The sequence below is a fragment of the Anomalospiza imberbis genome, chromosome 3 (genome assembly GCF_031753505.1).
Source record: "Anomalospiza imberbis isolate Cuckoo-Finch-1a 21T00152 chromosome 3, ASM3175350v1, whole genome shotgun sequence".
NCBI lineage: Eukaryota > Metazoa > Chordata > Aves > Passeriformes > Viduidae > Anomalospiza > Anomalospiza imberbis.
Window position 1 is genome coordinate 75662385 of NC_089683.1, and position 18551 is coordinate 75680935.

General features: G+C 35.1%; 1 protein-coding gene across 6 annotated transcripts in view; it reads left to right on the plus strand.

Annotated features, from left to right (window-relative positions):
- The window catches only part of PDE10A (phosphodiesterase 10A), a 340723-nt gene that overhangs the window by 273210 nt on the left and 48962 nt on the right, over window positions 1–18551 (plus strand). For all 6 annotated transcript variants that reach the window (XM_068185214.1, XM_068185216.1, XM_068185213.1 and 3 more), the window contains exons 3-5: window positions 3755–3783; window positions 14565–14685; window positions 16539–16588. In XM_068185214.1, coding sequence (XP_068041315.1) covers window positions 3755–3783; window positions 14565–14685; window positions 16539–16588 — 200 coding nt within the window. The remainder of the gene's footprint in view (window positions 1–3754; window positions 3784–14564; window positions 14686–16538; window positions 16589–18551) is intronic.

Here is an 18551-nt window from a genome sequence, read left to right on the forward strand (position 1 = left end):
CTTTTCTGTTCTCACAAGGACTGGTGATACTTTCAGAAGGTGCCTTTTGGAAGTTTTCTGGCCAGAATAAACCATCCTGCAAAATTGCTCCTACTGTTTCATTCAGTTTAGTGTGGGCTAAGACCATAGAAAATAACAATCTTCCAAATTTACCAGATTTAGGTATGTCTAATGAAGTCAAATGCACAGTCTCCTGAATTCTATTGTGAGTGCCCTGTTTGCTTGTATGCGAAGGAGTGAATTAAAATTTTAGGACACCTGGCGGACAATATGTTTCTCTGCTTACCATCTGCAGTGAAGTCTTGGTTCAGGCCTTATTTATTGTCTGATGCATGTTACTTAAGAAGAGGAAGAACTGAGTATCCTTTTTCAGGAACTTAAAAATAACAGTGTAGATTTTATTGTTCACGTAAAATAGCTAGAATTCATGTTTTGTCCTGCTTCAGTGAAAGAAACACAGTGTGCCACCAGTGATCAGTCTCATGAATATTCCCTTTCAATACCTAGGTCTGTATTTAAACAAACTAAATTAGTTTTCTGTGAAGTAACACCAGTGCTTTTGACTTGTGAGGTGAATCCAGACTGTTGAAAATCAGGAGAGATGTTCAGGTAGCCCTAATGAGATTGTGCATTAAGAAGCAAGAATATTTTTGAGTGATGACTTGAAATTTCTGTTATGTATGTGTGATAGTTACTGCTTTAGGAAACTCACTCTCAGCTGAGGTATCTTTGAAAGATCCTACAAATGCAGTGGAGACAGAAGCTGCCAGAGTCAAGATGTCTAAAATAAAGATGCAAATTGCAATTAAAATAGACTGACCAGTTTCATCTGACTGATGCCATTCTACCACAGAGATTAAGTAAACCTGGTAAACTTTCTTTCAGGGAGGTGAGATCAGTCTTTAAACAATCTACACAAATTGATGTGGAATTTCTATTGATCTATAGGTGTATGACACTTCAAGGTAAAAAAAAAAATCAGCAAATATATCTCTGCTGGTCTAATTGCATTACAAGCAACTTGTATCTTATTATCTGAAGCCTAAAGCAAATTTTGAAAAGAAAAATTATTAGGTCAATCTGACATCTGCTGTGTGGGAAAACATTCCTTAGGAAACTGTGACTGTAGAGCTATCTGGGATCTCAAACAGAATTAATCCTAAGCATTTGTTTGCTGTCATCAACAACATTAGTGTACTAGCAGCAGTATTTAACTACACAGAAAAAAAAAACAACAGTGTAAGACCAGGGAGAAAGTCGATATTGTTTTTGCAGAAGACTTCCTGTGATAAAACTAACTGGGCATTAGAATAATTGCTTCCATGGTAAATGCCTCAAAATGTCATGTCTGAAATGTTGAAAACTTTCTTTTCATTAAAGTTTTCTTTGTGGCTGCTCTGGCTTAGCACTTGTGACTTTTATCACTAGTATGATTTACCCATTTTTCAGTATATATATCATGACTTAAGTAAGAGAGGATGCAGCGTTGAAGTTAATTTGGAAGATAAGAGTGTTAAAATTTTTTTAGGGTATAGTCACCCAGGCTGAGTGAGAGCTAAAACAGGTGGAAAAGTTAAAAGTTAATATTTAAGCAGTGGAAAAGTGAGATAAATGCTGACTCCTTTACATGGGGGAAGTAATTTTACGCATACACTGGGCGGGGGGGGGGGAGGAGGGAGGGGGAAATGAGGTCATCTTAGTTATAATTTTGAGAGAGATATCAGTATTACAGAATATAAATGTCTGAAAATGTTAGTCCAGGGTTCCGTAACTATCAAGAAACATGTAAAATGTTATGAATTATTCTTTTAAAATAGAGAGAAACTCCCTAAATCATCCCTGTGCCATTCTGTAAGTCCTAACTGTGTTTTTCTGAGCCGCAGTATTGCCTGTAATTCTGGACTTCCCACCCCAGAAAGATGGGTGGGACAGTACAAATCGGAGTGGTGAGAGTTACCAGCAGCAAGTCAGACCAGACCTCTCAAATCAGGAAAGGTCTAGATGGAGCAGAGAAGGACTTTCTTCAGAGATCTATAGAATCACAGGCTCCAGGAATAAGGTGAATAGAGGGAATCAGATGAAATACATAGTGCGCAGATTCAAAATAAAATAGTTTTTCTGGTATTATGAAGTGTGGAGCTCATAGCATTTTGAGAATGCTAAAGACTGGTGACTCAGGTTTAATAAGCAGCCAAAAAAAATCTAACACCCCTCCTACCCGACAAAAGTGTGAGGAAGAAAACCCCATCCTTTAAACAGAAAAGTGTCACCACTGATTGAAGAAATGTTTGATCCTTGGTTACTGAAAACTGAGAGTGCACTCCAAGGAGAGTGTCATGTCATCACTCAGTTTTCTGTTGCTCACATTTCCTGTTGCTCAGTGTCAGAAACCAGGTAATAGGAGAGAGGGATTTTGAGTGTAGCTCTGGCTGTTCTTGTAACTGGTATATAGATTTGTGTGCTTCAGGAAGATAACATCACTGAATGTGGCAGAGCATGTGTTGCACATTGCACTGCAAACAACAGAACTGCCTTAAATAGTCAAATTAAGTTTGTCTGTGTTCTGCATGTGTAAATTAGTGGCATATAATTTGACTGGGATTTAGAGGAGACTAATATTCGCTCATGGTTGTGAAAGATATTATTTTCCTTAGAATCACTCAATTTTGAGGGGAGATCTGTATTGCTATAAGGATTTCTTTCATCAGAAATTGTGTATTAAATGTGTTTGCTAGAAAATCTGAGAGTTTCTACCTTTATTGTTTAAAAGTTCATTTTAAATGGCAAGATATGAAGAGCCTTTGACAAATATAATCATATGGTATTTTCTGTGAGATTAAATCTATTTCCTGACTTAATTTTAATTTCTGAAGTATAGTAATTTGACTCCTAGGAACAAATAAAAGGTTACAAATAGTTCTCTTCATGTTTTCAGAAACAACTAACCAACTGGAGGTTTGTAAAGATGTGTTTAAGATACTTTTGGTGTGGTTAAACTGAAAGTTGGAAACCCCTCCTGTGGAAGATGTGTTCTTGCTGTATAGCTGCACTCCCTGCATTTTCAGAAATACTACTTAATGTTTTAGCTCTGATATTTTACTTGTCTTTATTTATATGTATTAAGCTTACTAAAAATGCATGAAAATCTGTTTTCATTTGAAAGGACAAAACATTATAGTTTGTATGCATATATATATAATCTTGTAATCTATTTTCTTTTAACATGTTATGCCAGATCTCATCAGTGATACTCTTCTTTGCTTATGGCTACAAGATTTTTTTTCCACATCCAAAGTCAACAGGACTAGCATCTTTGATATTAGAACAGAGGGTCTAAGTCTGCTCACTAGCTTCCTTGTAGGATGTTGGTGACATATATTTGATAGCAAAGGCCTTTAATTTGCAGACTACGCAGCACTAACAAAACCCTTACTGAATTGGAATATAAATTTAGTGTTTAGCTGGCCTGTGTCAGCTTCCCTCAGGAATTCTGAAATGAATGAAATTTTGTATTCTTATTAAGTCAGGATAGAATTCCTAAATACTTTATCCTGCTTTAATTGATTTTTAGCTTTAGAAGTTTTTAAAAGATTGTAAATGCAAACCAGTCTCAGGATATTTCAATCACTTGATCAAACCATATTAGGAAAGTTTTGTACAAATGTGCAGAAATTGTTTGAAGTTTGTTATCTTGTTCTTCATTCAGTCTGGAAACTTCCTGGAATGCCTAATTGTTTGGTTTATTTCCTTTTAGATGAAACGGCTCCTAAAGAAGTCAGCAGGGTAAGTGCTGCTCTGTATCCCCTCTAAAAACAAGTGTCCCACTGTTCACTTGATATGATTTTTCCATAGACTGTGATCAAGATTTATCTCTATTCCCTGGTTATAGTGGATCTCCAGAGGAAAAAATGCTGTACAGACTGTCTAGAGAACAGTTAATAAGGAAAATAAATATTAAGAACACTTGATTGGCTAGAAATAAATTGGAGGGTATTTTGCATTTAGAGTTCTCCCAGTGCTATTTTCATGATCCAGTTTTAAAAAGGTAATTCGTGGAAACCAGGAAATTCTTGGGACATTGAGCATAACATCAGACTATTTAATCAGTGTAACTGCCTCAATAGATGGCAAGCATAGGAAGGGAAGAAAAATGCCCTATTTAATAACTCCCTTTTGAGATGTGGTATGATACAATGAGTTAAATTTTCTATTTCAAAATATTTTGCAGTGGTCTGCATGAAATGTAATGTAAAATCCTAAGAAACCCTATTTAGCAATAGACTCCCAAGCCTAGCCTTATATCTGATTGACACTGTATCCTGCAGAATCTCTGTCTGTGAGGACTAATTACAGGGATCTGTTAGGAATGAGTGCCTTTGCTGTGAATGAGAAAAGATCAGTACAGGACAATCTGTTGCCCCCAGATGGGTCCAGAATCCTGAGGGACCACATAAGATAGGGGAGTCCTTACAACTTTCCAAGGTGGAATCATAGTCCTGTATTGCTCTCCTTCTTGCATAAACTTGCATAAACTATTTCATGTTCCCAGGAGAAGCACAATAGTGTCAGGCATATATTAAAAATAGGGCAGGTTGAAAGACTGCAAAAACTGGTTGAATGCTCTTGAGCTCAGTAGAAGTCCTTTGGAAAATGCTGGAATGTGGAAGGAGTGGAGAGCTAAGGCTGGTAGTGGAAATCTCAGTTTTTGTAACTCTGTGGGCAGAGGGCTGGGATGAGTGGTTCACCTCACATGTGTCTACAAGAAAGAGATTAAATGTTGTCTAAAAATGAGTTCATTCAAGCAGATGTTTTCCATATACATGATGTGCCATGGACTTGTAAGGGTGTTGAGAATTTAGGTGAAAATTAGTAAGTTTTAGTAATTCATCGGTTTTCAACATGGTTTTTGTTCATCCCTCAGTTGCTATTGTTATGACAGTGAATACCTTTTATTGGAATTTTTGTTATTAGTATATCTATATATATTGTTTTGATCTCAAAATAACTAAAGATCTGCCGAAAAATCTCAGAAGCTCTAATTATGTATGTGGGAAAGTTCCTTTTAATTGTCATTAATTTAGTAGATTAACATTTACCTAAACCTCTGTAAAACAGAATTACTGAATATATCTTGATTATCACATCTGAGCTATTTAAGGCAAAGAAAACAAGTTCTGAATCCCCAAGTCTGCCTTGCCAGTCACTCCCTGTGTCTCTTGGACTGGTGTTAGCCATCTCAGCCCCTCAAAATCATATCTTGTGGCTTAGCATTTCCTAAATATGCATGGGCTGTCACTTGAAGCCCTGGAATCAGTGGGGTGTAGATGATACTTCAGATGTTCTTAAGTAAACATTTTCTCCCTTGTTTTTTTAGCCATCAATTATTGTGCAGTTGGGATGTATACTGTGCTGCACTACTATTTGATTTAGCTTTTTTTTTAAGTACTTGAAGGTGCTCAGGAATTCACTATGCTACAAAATAACAGGTTGGTTTGTTTCCTGTATTTTTGAATAATGCCATATATAATAATGCAGACCATTGTAATACATCCTCTTTCTTCAGCAGCAGCTCAAACATATGCCAGTTTAATTAAAATATGAACATAAATTAGAATTTAAATTATGAAAGTTCTGTACGTGAGTGATGTTTTTCAGACAAAAAGACATGTTCACGGTGACTGAAGAATTATGAGTTTTGAAGTCATTAAGTGTTACATTTTTAATTCCTGAAAACATCTGCAAGAAGCAGCTTGTATCATAGGGAAGGAAAAATTAAGGTTAGTGAAAGGAAATTTATTGCAGAATTAAATCACCAATTGCTTTAACAATACCATGTTAGCTAGAAAATGAGGTAGGAGTATACTGAAAAAAATCTTTAATTGTTGGAAGGAAATTTCAGTATTTTCAAGGGTTTTATCTTGTAGTTTCACACTTTAAAAATTTAAGAAATTTTGAAATGTAAGTTTTGAAATCCTGTTTATCAGGAACTGCATTTTGAATATATTATAATTTTTAGCTTCTTAGTAGAAAATTAAAATAAATCAGCAAAGTTGGCTGTTGGCACTTCATTTCCAAGTTTTTGAAAGAAGGGAAGAAGAGAAAGTAGGAGAAAACAGGAGAATACTGCCATGTAATTTAGAGAATTGTAGAATAGAAAAGAAGAAAAAAAAATCAAAATGTATTATTTTTAATTCTAGTCTACGAATGGCAATTTTCTTAATATTTTGGTGTTCAGAAATTATTTGGAAAGATTTCCTTGTTTGGCCTGATATAGCATCTGAATGGTGGTGGAGGGGAAAGATTTCTTGATTCCTGTAGACAGCTTTTGGCATAAGAGCGGCTCTGGTTACAAAATACCTCATGAGCATCTGTGACCAATGAACCTGTGAACTTTTTTCTCAATACTAGCTTCCAGTGTTTATGAAATATATGTAACTGGGGACAGAATCTCCTTTTTGCATGATGTAGTATTGGGAACATCCTTGGAAATGCTGAGTTTCTTCTGCTGGCTTATTGTGCAGATGTGTGTTGGCTGATCCCATCCATCCTAGCTACACAAGTGGTTTTCTGGGCAGAGGGATTTCAAAAAGAAAACCAACTATTGAGCAACTTGAATGAAGAAAACTTAAGCTGAATACTTTGCTGTTTTCATTCTTAATCTGCAAAAGAAACGAAAAGAGAGGAGTGTGAGTTTGAGCACTAAGTGCATAAGTATTCATGCACATCTAGACTAAAGATGTAGTTCTCTGACAACATTAGTGAAAACAGTGTGCTTTGGAGACATTTTATTCTTTTCAGTTGGCAAAAATAACCCCATTACTTCATGAACTATAGCCAGGATTCTGTTCTACGTGCTGCTAAGTTTCCCGTGATCATTGTGTGCTCTTTTGTACCTCAGGTTCTGAAGTTTAAGTGAAAACACTCAATGTTACTGATATGATCACGGCAAAATTAGCTGTTCATTTTGCTTAATAACTTTCCATTCCATGTTTACTTGAACAATACTTCCAGTGAAGCTGCCTTTTGGCAAGTACCTTTGCTTTGTAAACTCTGGCAATGCCAACAGCAATTCACTTTACAGAAGTTTGCCATATAAACACCAGAAAATTATTACCTAGCAAGTGACTCGCTCATTTAGAGTACTTTATTCTTGGAAACAGGAATGATAGTTTAATCCTCTCCTTTCCCCTTTTTGGACTTGCAGCTTTTTGGCAGCTGCCTTGGCACCAGCCAGCGCCCAGCACAGTATGTCACTGCCAGTCACAGAATTAGCAAGTGTGTTTTCAGTAAATAGTTGCAGTAATTGCATGTATCTTCTCTGTGCGACTGATAATAAAGGTTTGGGCTCTTTATGACCCATTGGCAAAGCAAGCTCATTCCTTGTAGTATCTTCTTATTAAAGATAGGATTAAAATATTTTCACATCATCCCAGAATTGAGAACAGATTAATAAAAATGTTAGGGGGACTAGAACAAATATAAAAATATATAAAAATATATATTTAGCCTTTAGAACTGTTGCAAATGGCATTGCACCTATTGTCACAAGAAGATGCTTGTATAAGCTGATGTCTTTAAAAAGAAAACCTTGTGAATACTGTGGATAAGCAACAGTGGTAGGAAAATGAAGAAGTTTATTTTTAATGTTGTACATTGTGTCTTTAGAGTGCTTGCAAGTCAAGTATTGGGAGGGAATGTCATTTTATAAAAAGCTTTTTAAAAAGAGGAGCAGTATTCAGCCTTGTCAAGATAAACTGAAGCTCATTATGCTGTTTTATTATATAATCTGGAGAGGTGATATAATTGAGATATTCATGAAGTTTTATGAGCCTTACAGTTAATAACAGATTATATGGTTACTTCTATGCAATCATAATGTTCTTTTCTCATAAGTGAAGCCTTTGCTTTTTATGATGTATTTTTTCTATTGTGAAGCAATTTATTTCAGTGGTGCCATTTGGTATCAGGGAAGGAGCTGATGGGAAGGTTAGAATGGACGTTAGTGAGTGGGGGCTATGGGGCAAGAAGCTTCTTCTAGGAAAGGTGTTCACCATCTCTTGGGGGTTTGGAAATCAGCTAGATACAAAGGCTGGGAAATGTGTGCCTTCAAAACTAGTGAGTTCTTTCTGTGCAGAGTAAGAAAGCTGGTTTGCATCATAATAGGGCCTGTGCTGCCAAATGTCATCTCGTATTTTCCCTTGTTTGCTTTTGTCATGAAGGTGTTTGATGAGTGAAGAAAAAATTCATAAATACTTGTGTATAGTGTTGCAGTACTAAACTTTATTTACCATGCAAGTTCTAACCCATGTCCTCTCCAGTCAAAACAAGAATAGACGTCAGACAAATGTGTGTAGGAGCAGTTTTCTCTGAGGCTATGTACAACCATTAAAATTAATCACCTCAGCTAAGACTGCTCTTTATAGTTGCTTGATTTCCAGTGTCCAAGTTTAAAGAAAACTGGTTATGCCAGCCAAGCCCAGTTACCTCTTCTGATTTTTTTTTTTTGAGTTTCCTCTCCAAACTCATTGCTCCTCTGAAAGCCATCTCTGTGCTATGTTTGCTCACCACTTTCTTCAGTCCAAGGATTTGACATCCTTTGGGTCAGCATTTCCACTTCGAAACAAGCAGTTTGATTAGCCTTCTGTAAGGCTGGGGGGGTTTGTGTTTTATAATTATTTTTTAAAATAAATTCCAGATCCATATTTTTGTTTCTTCACATGTGCAGTTTATGTGTTTTCAGTGTTGTTTGAATGTAGTTATCTCGTGGTTATCTATGCCCCAAATTAACAAACACTAGTTTCCATGCAAGATGGGAACTAGCCATCATCAGATAAACAATGCAAAATATTGCAAACAGTGAAAAATAAGGTCTAGAAAAGCTAGCAGTACACATAAACATACATGGCAAACATGTACACAACCTATCTCGCTACACATAAAAATGACCTGAATAAATTTTAGTATTGATTTAATTAAATAGGTTGACTTTTTTTTTTTGTTTTTTTTTTTTAATTTAATGTTATCTTATTTTCCCCCTGCAGCCATTTCTTTCTTTATACCCACTGGTCATCAGAAGTGCAATAACATTATTATAACTAAACTAAAATAATTTCTTGCATTTAAAGAAGTAGGTGACTATTGTGATACTTACAAGTCTGGCCTTCTTTGTTTCTACACTAGATGTCTGAATACTCATTGTGATAAAGTGTGGTGACACATGGAATGAATATTTTAGGTACTTTTAAACCAAATGTCTCCTACAGGGCTGCCTTTGTCTTCAAGGGACTGGATTTAGTCACCAGTATGTTCCTTTCTAGTTATGCATTCCTTTGTGAGGAAGAAAAAAAAAGGGAAACATTGAAGAATATTCTTTAGTTTAAAAAAAACATTTAGAATTAAAAAATTAAATTTAAATTTAAATTTAAATTAAAAAAAAAACATTTAGTATGTGGGTAAATAAAGTAATAGCGCCAAAATTCTTAAAGGACATATAGTATTTCTTTAGAAAAGATACATGTAATTGAGTATTTATTATCTTTCCAGAAGATAAGTTATGGATGCAACTGGAAAATTATGTAGAGCAAGTCTCTTAAATCAGGATGGTAACTGTGCATTTGGGATTTTTCATAACGCTACCCAAGAGAAAGGAAAGCTGATCTATTTCAGAAAAAGTCATCAAATATTTTAGTTTATTTACTTATTTTTGTGACAACAATTTTTTTTTGAGAAGTATAGAAATGTTGCTTTTATAATGCAAGGATCAATGGCATTGAGAACTTAGGTATGTAAGACCTGTCTTTTTATACTTCTGGTCAAATATGAAAATACCTAGCGTGAAATATTTTAGACTGACATCTCAATCAACTGTTAAGTTAATTCAGATCATTAAGACTTCAAACAAGTGTTCTTCTTTGTTTATTTGGAGGCTTTTTTTAGTTCATCTTTAAATTCTTTCCCTGATGACTCCTGTTGCCAAGACTATAATTTTATAGGAAAGAAAACTTGTGTTGTCTGGAAGTTTATGAGGACATTTTGGTTGTTTTCAGTTCAGCAGCTGGCCTATGTTCTGTAGTGTGCTAATAGAGAAGAGAGGAGCTGTCAGTTTTAAAGATGACTGAAGAACCTTGGGTGAAATCCAGTCCCTGCCTAAGGACATTCTTTTGTGTAAAATGTTGCACAGAATTACTTGAATTTGTTATCTGCAAGTTTTGATGCTGCCATTGACAGTTTAATTTAGGCGGTTTGAAGAAACTGGTTATCTAAAATAATAACTGATGTAACGAGATAGAGAATGTGTGTTTTGAACTCCTGGGTCTATGTACAATGTCCTTGGCCTCTGTACATACTTTATTCTTAGTGATTTCACACTTTTTAGGTACTGAGGTTTCTTACAAGAAGCGCTGTTTGCCCAAAAGATCCTATTCCTGGTCCAGGAATTCCTTCTTACCTGGACAGCTGAGTTCATTTTTTCTTTCCTAAGAATGTAATTTTGATCTCACAAAGTGTGTTTTTTGTTAGTTTTTTTGAGGCTGTTTTTGTTGTTGTTTTGTGGTTTATTTGTGTTTCTTGTGGTTTTGGTGGGTTTTTTTGTTTGTTTGACATGTTTCTCTTTGGTTGGTTGTTTTTTTTTCTGTTTTTTTTTTCTTTTTTGGCGTGCTTACATGTCTTTGATTGAATATATGTCCTCAGTTTCAAGTGCCCCTCCATCTGTCCACGGTGTGGCCCCCTGTGACACCTCTAGAGTGCCTTGCAATTGGATATAATTGCTGTATTAATGAAGGCTTTTTGTTCCTGCAAAGGGACTTTTTCTTTCCTGCAAAAGCATAAAATGCCTATGGCACAGCTGCCCTATGAGTGTCAAAGCATGGAAATAATCTTCATTTCAGAGTTTTTTGTTTTATGTGTTTTTTTTTTTTTTTTTTAACTTTAGATATTGTATTGTGTACTTGAATATTAGTTTCTCCATGTGTCTGAATTGTTTAGAACGAATACTTAAAATTCATCTCACTCTACAGTATTTCAGTATCTCCTTTAATGTTTATGTTTCTAGCCTCCTTGTTTAGATCTAAGTCACATAACTATTCTTAAATCACTTGTCATGGGTTGTTGTCTTCTATTGCACTGAAATATTCTAAAGGCTAATAACCATATAACTATTTTTACATAAATCCTGTAAAAACAACCTTATTTTATATTTATGAATTTTATTATGAATATTTATAAAACAATTTCCCTTCTTAATTGTTAGCCCATTTTCATAGCTTTAAAATATGCACAACTACTAGAAATATGATGCTGGTATGATAGTGCTAAACTAGTTTTTAGTCTAGTGGAATTATTTTATGTAATTTCATTGAAATTCAGAATTTTACAGTAAGTATACCAAAATACTTGTAGACACTGAATCTTAAATAGAAGGAAATCAGCAATGGGAAAAATGAATTAAGGAAAAAATTGATGACTATTAGTAATGTTTAAATTGCAAATTAAGAAACTCTATTACTCCATATAATAGTGTGTGTATATATATAATAAATACTCCTTTAGAACCAAGTGTGTTGAATTTTTTTGAGGAGTTGCTTTCTCAAACCAAATTTTACACCAAATATGCACAAGTCTGCGTTAGCAACCACATTGGGTAGTGCTTGTACGAGAGTTTCCTCATGATTTACTCAGTGTTTAAATACATGGTTTCATAAAGACTATTGTGGCTTTTCAACCAAACGTAATTATGGTTATCCAATCTGAAATGCCTATTACCTAATAAAAAAAACTCTTTCACTGTACTGTAATAAAAGGAAAACCATTTCACAGCATGACAGAGTGAATCTTTGTTGATGAGTGATCCAAGAATTACTTAATTGTTCATCTGGACAAGCTGTATTCATCTGGCCAGTTGTGGGTGTGCAAATGGTCAGTACCAGACGCATGCCACGTAACAATGGCCGGCATTACGCAGCTGCTGTCTCTTCAGTGACACGGCCAATGGTTTGCCCTGCTTACCAAACATTTGCAAGCATATGTAGCAGAGGTGAGGATAAAGGGCACATAGCTATTATATAATTAGTAAGCATGTTGAACTGCTGCTTGATTAGAGGGAAAGCAGTTATTCTGCCATGGCTCATTTTGATGATGCGTTCTCTTAACGTATTAGCTTTAACCTTTGAGGATTTGATTTAAATCCTGACTGTGCGTCACAGACGAAAAGATGTGTATTCATTTCCAAGTTCTGAGAAGGCATTTTTCCACATGATAAAGTGCATGTGTGCTTGATTAGCTGTTGTTGCTTTAGGGTATGTGGCTACACATACTTTTGCAGACTGGGGTTAGCATGTCTGAATAGTGTAGACTCTTGTTCACCATTTTACTGCTTTACAGCTACTTATGGCTACAGACTGTAAGTATAAAAGCTCCACTTGCATGAAACTATGCAATTTTTTTCTCCCTTTGAATAATGATCATACAGGAGTAAATGTGGGACACAACAGAGGGCAGGCAGTGGAAGCTTGCCAGCTGCCATATGGTGCTAATATTGGCGGTGGCATGCTGTATTGTAAACTCAAGACCTTCAGTAGTTTATGCATTTATGCAGTGTGACCTTACATTGCTGTCGAAATGTATAACCATTGCATCATTTTACAGAAAGAATTATGAAGTGTCAGGTTTGTTACACATTAAGAATATTTGGACAGCCTAGGACTTAAATGTTCTAATACATCCATGTGGAGCAATAGATTAGTAGATTAAGAAGAGGTCATGGGAGAGATTGTATATTCTCAGGAACCATTTTAAAGTCAAGATTAAGGTCTGCTGAATTTAAAGAAACTGGGAATTGATATTATCCAGCAAACACTTTTAATTTTTTTGTTTCTGGAGATTTTTGGGTTTTTTTGAGATGAAGCATCAAAATGTATCCTAAATATATATCTTTACATGCTCTCTATTCCTGACATAGTGTGTTGTATGCATTAAAATAAGAGGGGGAATAAAAATCATATAATGAAATATATTGCGTAAGTTACATGCTTAATCCATCAGTAAGTGTCACACCTAGATGTTTACCCACATTTAAGACAGAGAAGATATAGAAAGATATTGAGCAGTTACATATATGCCCATAAACATTGGACTGGTAGTGGGCTGGACTGTGATACTCTGAACATTTATGGTATTTTCCATTGTTGTTTATATTAGTTTGATCTATATTAAACTTGGCTCTGAAGTATGAATGAGCAGAAGAGTAAGCCTTAGTCTTTCAAGCAACATTAATTTGTCTAAATATCACCAGCTTAATTTTTAGTTTAAGCAATGTAATTTACTGCATCATGGAGTTCAGTAAGTAATTGACCATATTACTTTATTCAGTTTCCACATTACCAGTTTTGGGCAGGGTAATGAATCTTTACTTAGTGCCAAGTATTGCTTCCTGTGAAATTATTGTTCATGATGCTGTCATGCTACACATACACATTTAGTGCTGTTTTTAACAGCCCTTCATAACTTGGGAAATGGATAAACAAATGCAGCTGGGACCCTGAAGGGAGGCTGCATCTCCTTTCCTGTGAGATTTTAACCATATCATGCTGTTCCATCATACCAGCAATCAGCACCCCATGGCTCCCATCTAAGTATCCTAACTGATTTGTAATCTGCCAACAGATTTGATTTGTGTCTGCCATCATCAGTTGAAACAAATGCCTATGAAGCCACAGTGGCTGGCATGATTTTGCCTTGTGATTTTTGTCCTTCACTGGGTTGATGTTAATTGCTTCTGTATTTGAAAGGCTGACCTTCCTGAGCTACCACCACCTGAAAGCTCTGGTGCTTGGCACAGTTCTGTCATTTGGCACATGAATCTGAGGTGGAAGATGCTAGCTAAGGCAGTTACTTGCTTCCTTTCCTGGTGGACTAGAAGCTTAAAAGGAAGGAGTTGAAGTCTACTGTGGATGTAACAGTCTGGTCAGAGAGAGAGAGAAAGCTAGATAAGCTTTCCCATCAATTGGTCTGAGGGAGCTGGAGAGAAAGAATTGTAAACAATCCACAGGTGTTTTGTGATAAGCTGTTTTGCCCATAAGGTTGTTTACATTAGAGATGGGTGGTTTCTTAATTAACCAATGGTGACAGTGTTTTGATTAAAGGACCAATCAGGGCTACCTGTATAGAGTATAAAAAGGAATGGGTTTCCTAATAAAGTGAATTAGCCTTCTGATTGCTTTTGGAGTCTGTGTCATCTCTGACTCAATGGTGACAGTCTACTTACTTGATAATTGTTATCTCTCTTATTTTCTTTAGACATTGTCCATGACCCTGGCTCACTTTAGGTGATTATTAATTGTTCAGTGATGTTCTCAATGTGCTTTGAACAAATGCCTAATGAACAGAGGGTGGAGTGTTGTGCCTCTTGCTTAGCAGTGACCTTGCCCTTCAGGCAGCTGGATTAGGACAGCTCTACTTGGCTCAGTACTGAAATCTTAACATATTATTTTTAATGAATTTGTATGTTTCAAACCTGCAAAATGCATCTCAGTTATTCTAAAATGTTCTTCTCATCTTTGCTTCCATAGTACCAGGATACGAATATGCAAGGCGTAGTGTACGAATTAAACAGCTACATAGAGCAGCGCCTGGATACAGGAGGAGATAACCAACTGCTTCTGTATGAACTGAGCAGCATCATTAAAATAGGTAAGAAGGAGAATCAGATGTCTCTGAGCTGTTTCTCAGCGTCAGTGCACAGCACATTTCTTACGTGGTTTAATTAATAAAGCCAGGTACTTAGGGATAACAGTGTTCCCATTGGATGTTCTCTCAGTGTGAACTTACTTCACCTTCTGTCCCTCAGTGAATCCCTATCTGCACTTAAGTGAATTTCATCTTTGGAGAGAATTGTATATTCAATTGCAATATTAAAGTCTCATGTTAAACAAACTAAAGAGTCAACTATTCTGGTTATGATGGTGTTGCAATTTCAATAGTAAAAGTAAGAAAAAAAATCTGTCAGAAATATCACTGCATACTTAAACTCCTTTTGAAACAATTGAAATGTCACTGGAAGAAGGCATATCTTTTGTGTGATCTCAAACTCAGTTGTTTAACTGGTTTTTTCTATCTGATGTAAGTACCTGTTTTTGGTAAGAAAATACTGCATTTGATCAAAAGTTAAAAATTTAAAACAAACACAACACTCTCAATAACAATATAAGTGTAATTTGGCTTCTTTTTTAGCCAGAGTGGAGGTACTCAGACTTCAATAGGAAGTGTCACAGTAGATTTCAGTCAGCTCTTTAGAAAGGTTTTACTGTCCCAGGTACTTCATAATTTTGTAATGATGAGTAATAGTTCTGGTTTATATATATGATGTTTTAAAAGAACCTTTTCTCTGCTGATTTTGTTTAGGCTGTTATTTGGATATTGATGTCCAACTCACTGCAAATCAAATCTGTCAATAAACAGCAAGTGAGACTTGACTATACAGAATGATTATGTATTACATTTTTTTTTCTTTTGTATAGTACACAGGAGGGTTTTTTATATATTATTTCCTTTACAGTACTCATTTGCCTTGTAGGTCAATATACTTAGGTACTACAGCTGAAGGATTTAAAATCTGAGTGCAAGTGACTGTGCCCTCAACTCTTAATAGTGCTGCAGAGTTGGCAACAAGAAAGTAACTACACAGTGGAACTTTTTTCCTTTTCTTAAAGAAATTAAGAAAGCCATTTGATTTGATTGCACATGAGTAAAATTATTTTTGAGTTGATTCATAAAACAATAGGTACCAGATATGCCTTTTTACTCTCTTTTTAGAATGTTTATTAAATTTTGGAAAGACACATGATCCAAGCCTGTTGCTTAAAATAGGGTGAAAAACATTTTCTCCTTCTGTTCTGATTTTGAGGATAAGTTATGATGGTTGATTGACTCTAAGCTTTTGAGAGTTTAAGGAACTTGACTTTACCCTGTTTCATACCGCACTCTGAATCTGGCAGAAATCTATAAAGTATAAACTTTCTGGTGAGTGTCACTATTTTTAATATGGGCTAGGTGCAGAAAATAGAAGTCGTTTGTTTGGAAACACATTTTTATGGCAGTATTTGTAACTCCTAATTTTCCCATGATTTTCTCTCTTAAGGCAAGGGCAAATATAGCTTAACATTTAGAATTGGCATTTATTTTACTCATAGAAATTGTAGTGGTATCTGACATTCTACTGTAAATACACTTTTTAATGTTACATTTATTGTATGAATTAATTTGCTTTTACAGACATTAGGCCTTGGAGTATAGATGTATAAAGAAGTTGTTTCTAATTATCTTTTAAAATGCTGTAAATGGCAATGAAGAAAGCAAGAACTTTGTGGTACCTCTAACTTTATAGCCTCTCAGAAGTTTTAGGGGACACAGCAGAAGACCTTAACCTTTCAAATGGTAGATGTTTGTCCTAAGTGGAATTGAATCTGTGGTTTCACCTCCATGATGTTGTATAAGTTGATTTATCCCTGTGAGTACAATTATTTCTTTTGTTATTGCTTTGACAGCTACAAAAGCTGATGGATTTGCACTATATTTCCTGGGAGAATGCAATAATGTAAGTATGCTGGATTAAAATGCTGCTTTTCTGTATGTTCACAAGTATGTTTTCTAATATAATAATGGTGGTATCGAAAAAATATTCTCTTCATTTAGATCCTTCATCTTTTTGGGGTTTTTAAGATTTGGGAGTAACACTATTGTTTCTCTGACTCTAGAAGCTTAACTTGTGATTTAACCCTATTATTAATTGTCTTTAAGAAACAGAAAACTTAACTTGAATTTAATGTCTGCATAGCCTTTTCTTTGCATGTAGTTTTCTCCCTGATTTTTTTAAATGTTAATTGTCAGCTGCAACTTGATAGTGAGGTAATGCAGATTTCAGATGTAGATTCTGTTTGGCAAAAAATAAATTTTACATTTAGAATTTATTAATTCAATTAGTTTCTGATGTAATAATTCAAACAACAGTGAGTCCAATATTTGTTCTGTTTTTATTTGAATGTTAGAATACCTTGAATCATTTTTCTATCCAGTTTTATTTGTACAGTTAGCATGATACAAGAATTTGCTTTGTAGTTATTTTGAATGGCTATCAGAAGGAAATGCAGTTTAGTACTTCAGTCAGTTCCCTCAAATTAAAAATCAGAATTTGTCAGAAATTTTCTTTCATTAGGTCAAGAAACAAGCATTACTAGAGAGGAAAATATTTTTCTCGTTGTTTTTTTTTTTCCTTACTTTACACAGCCAGTTTTAATAGCTTATTCTTGTATAGTCCATTAGCAAATTTCCTTTGCTCTTTGTGCAATATTTGAATTCAGAAAAAGCAGTAAATATTACATTTTTGAAGTACTGGAAACAGAATTGAAGATGTACAAACCTGCAAGTAATTTGATGTGGAAGAAGGCCCATACAGAAATTTCCTATAAAAAATGGAAATGAGGTTTTGTATTTTTTGTGATATGACTGTTTCATATAATAAGGATAACCCACTGTAGTAGTCAAAAATTCTTTTTCTCTCAATGACTTCTGTTAAACATAAATAGCATATATTTTTAAATAACTCTTTCACCAAGAGGTATAATTTAAGAAACATGTTGTTCGTCATTTGTGGATGCCATCTTTGGTTCTCATTAGTAGGTGACTGCATTCATGGGTAGGGGGTGATGTAAACAGTCACAGAAAATCTCCCGCCTGCTGCCAGAGGCAGGGACCTGCAGGAAAATTGCCTCCATCCCAAATGCACAGCGCTGGCCAGCTTTGGTGGCAGTGACTGCCTGCCAGCTGACCATGCTCATCTCTAAATGCTTTGTAAAAGATTACAGTAAAATTAACTTTACTGCTTGAGACAAAAAGAATTCTTGCTATGGTAAGATTTTTCCTATTAGATTAGTGTGGCATAATATGGGATTACTGACAGCCTTCTGATACACTGAGGGCCTGGGTACTATATGACCTTCTGCATTTTCTTTTTTTTTTTTCCTTTTTTTTTCTTTTTTTTTTAATGTCATATTAGGCAGATGAATCTATTTGCTTTCCAGTATTCCAGTACAACTCTTTCCTGAAAAAAATCTCCAACCACTAAAACCATGCATTGACTCTATTAACCACTGCTATGTAGCTGCATCACCCAAAATGGAATGTTCTTCATGTAGTTATTATAGGAACTGATCCCAAGTCCTTTGAAGTTAGTGTGAGATTTTCCATTCACTTTAGTGGGCTTTGAGCCAAACTCGTGTTTGTAGTCTTGTAACTAAATGGTAATGCATTAGCCTACTTCTTATAATAAATTGTCATTGTAAATTAATTTGGATAGCCCTTGTCTCTTGAATATTTAATTAAAGGATGTATCCAAGTGAGATTAGCCATTGCCCAGCAAGCACTGGAAATGAGGTTTTATTTATTTTTATTAAATGTCTTTTTAAAATGGGAACAAAAATATTCTGCATAACAAAAGCAGGAATGAGCTAATTCTTTAAGATGAAATTAAAAATAAAAATCAAACCCTTTGATTAGCCTGG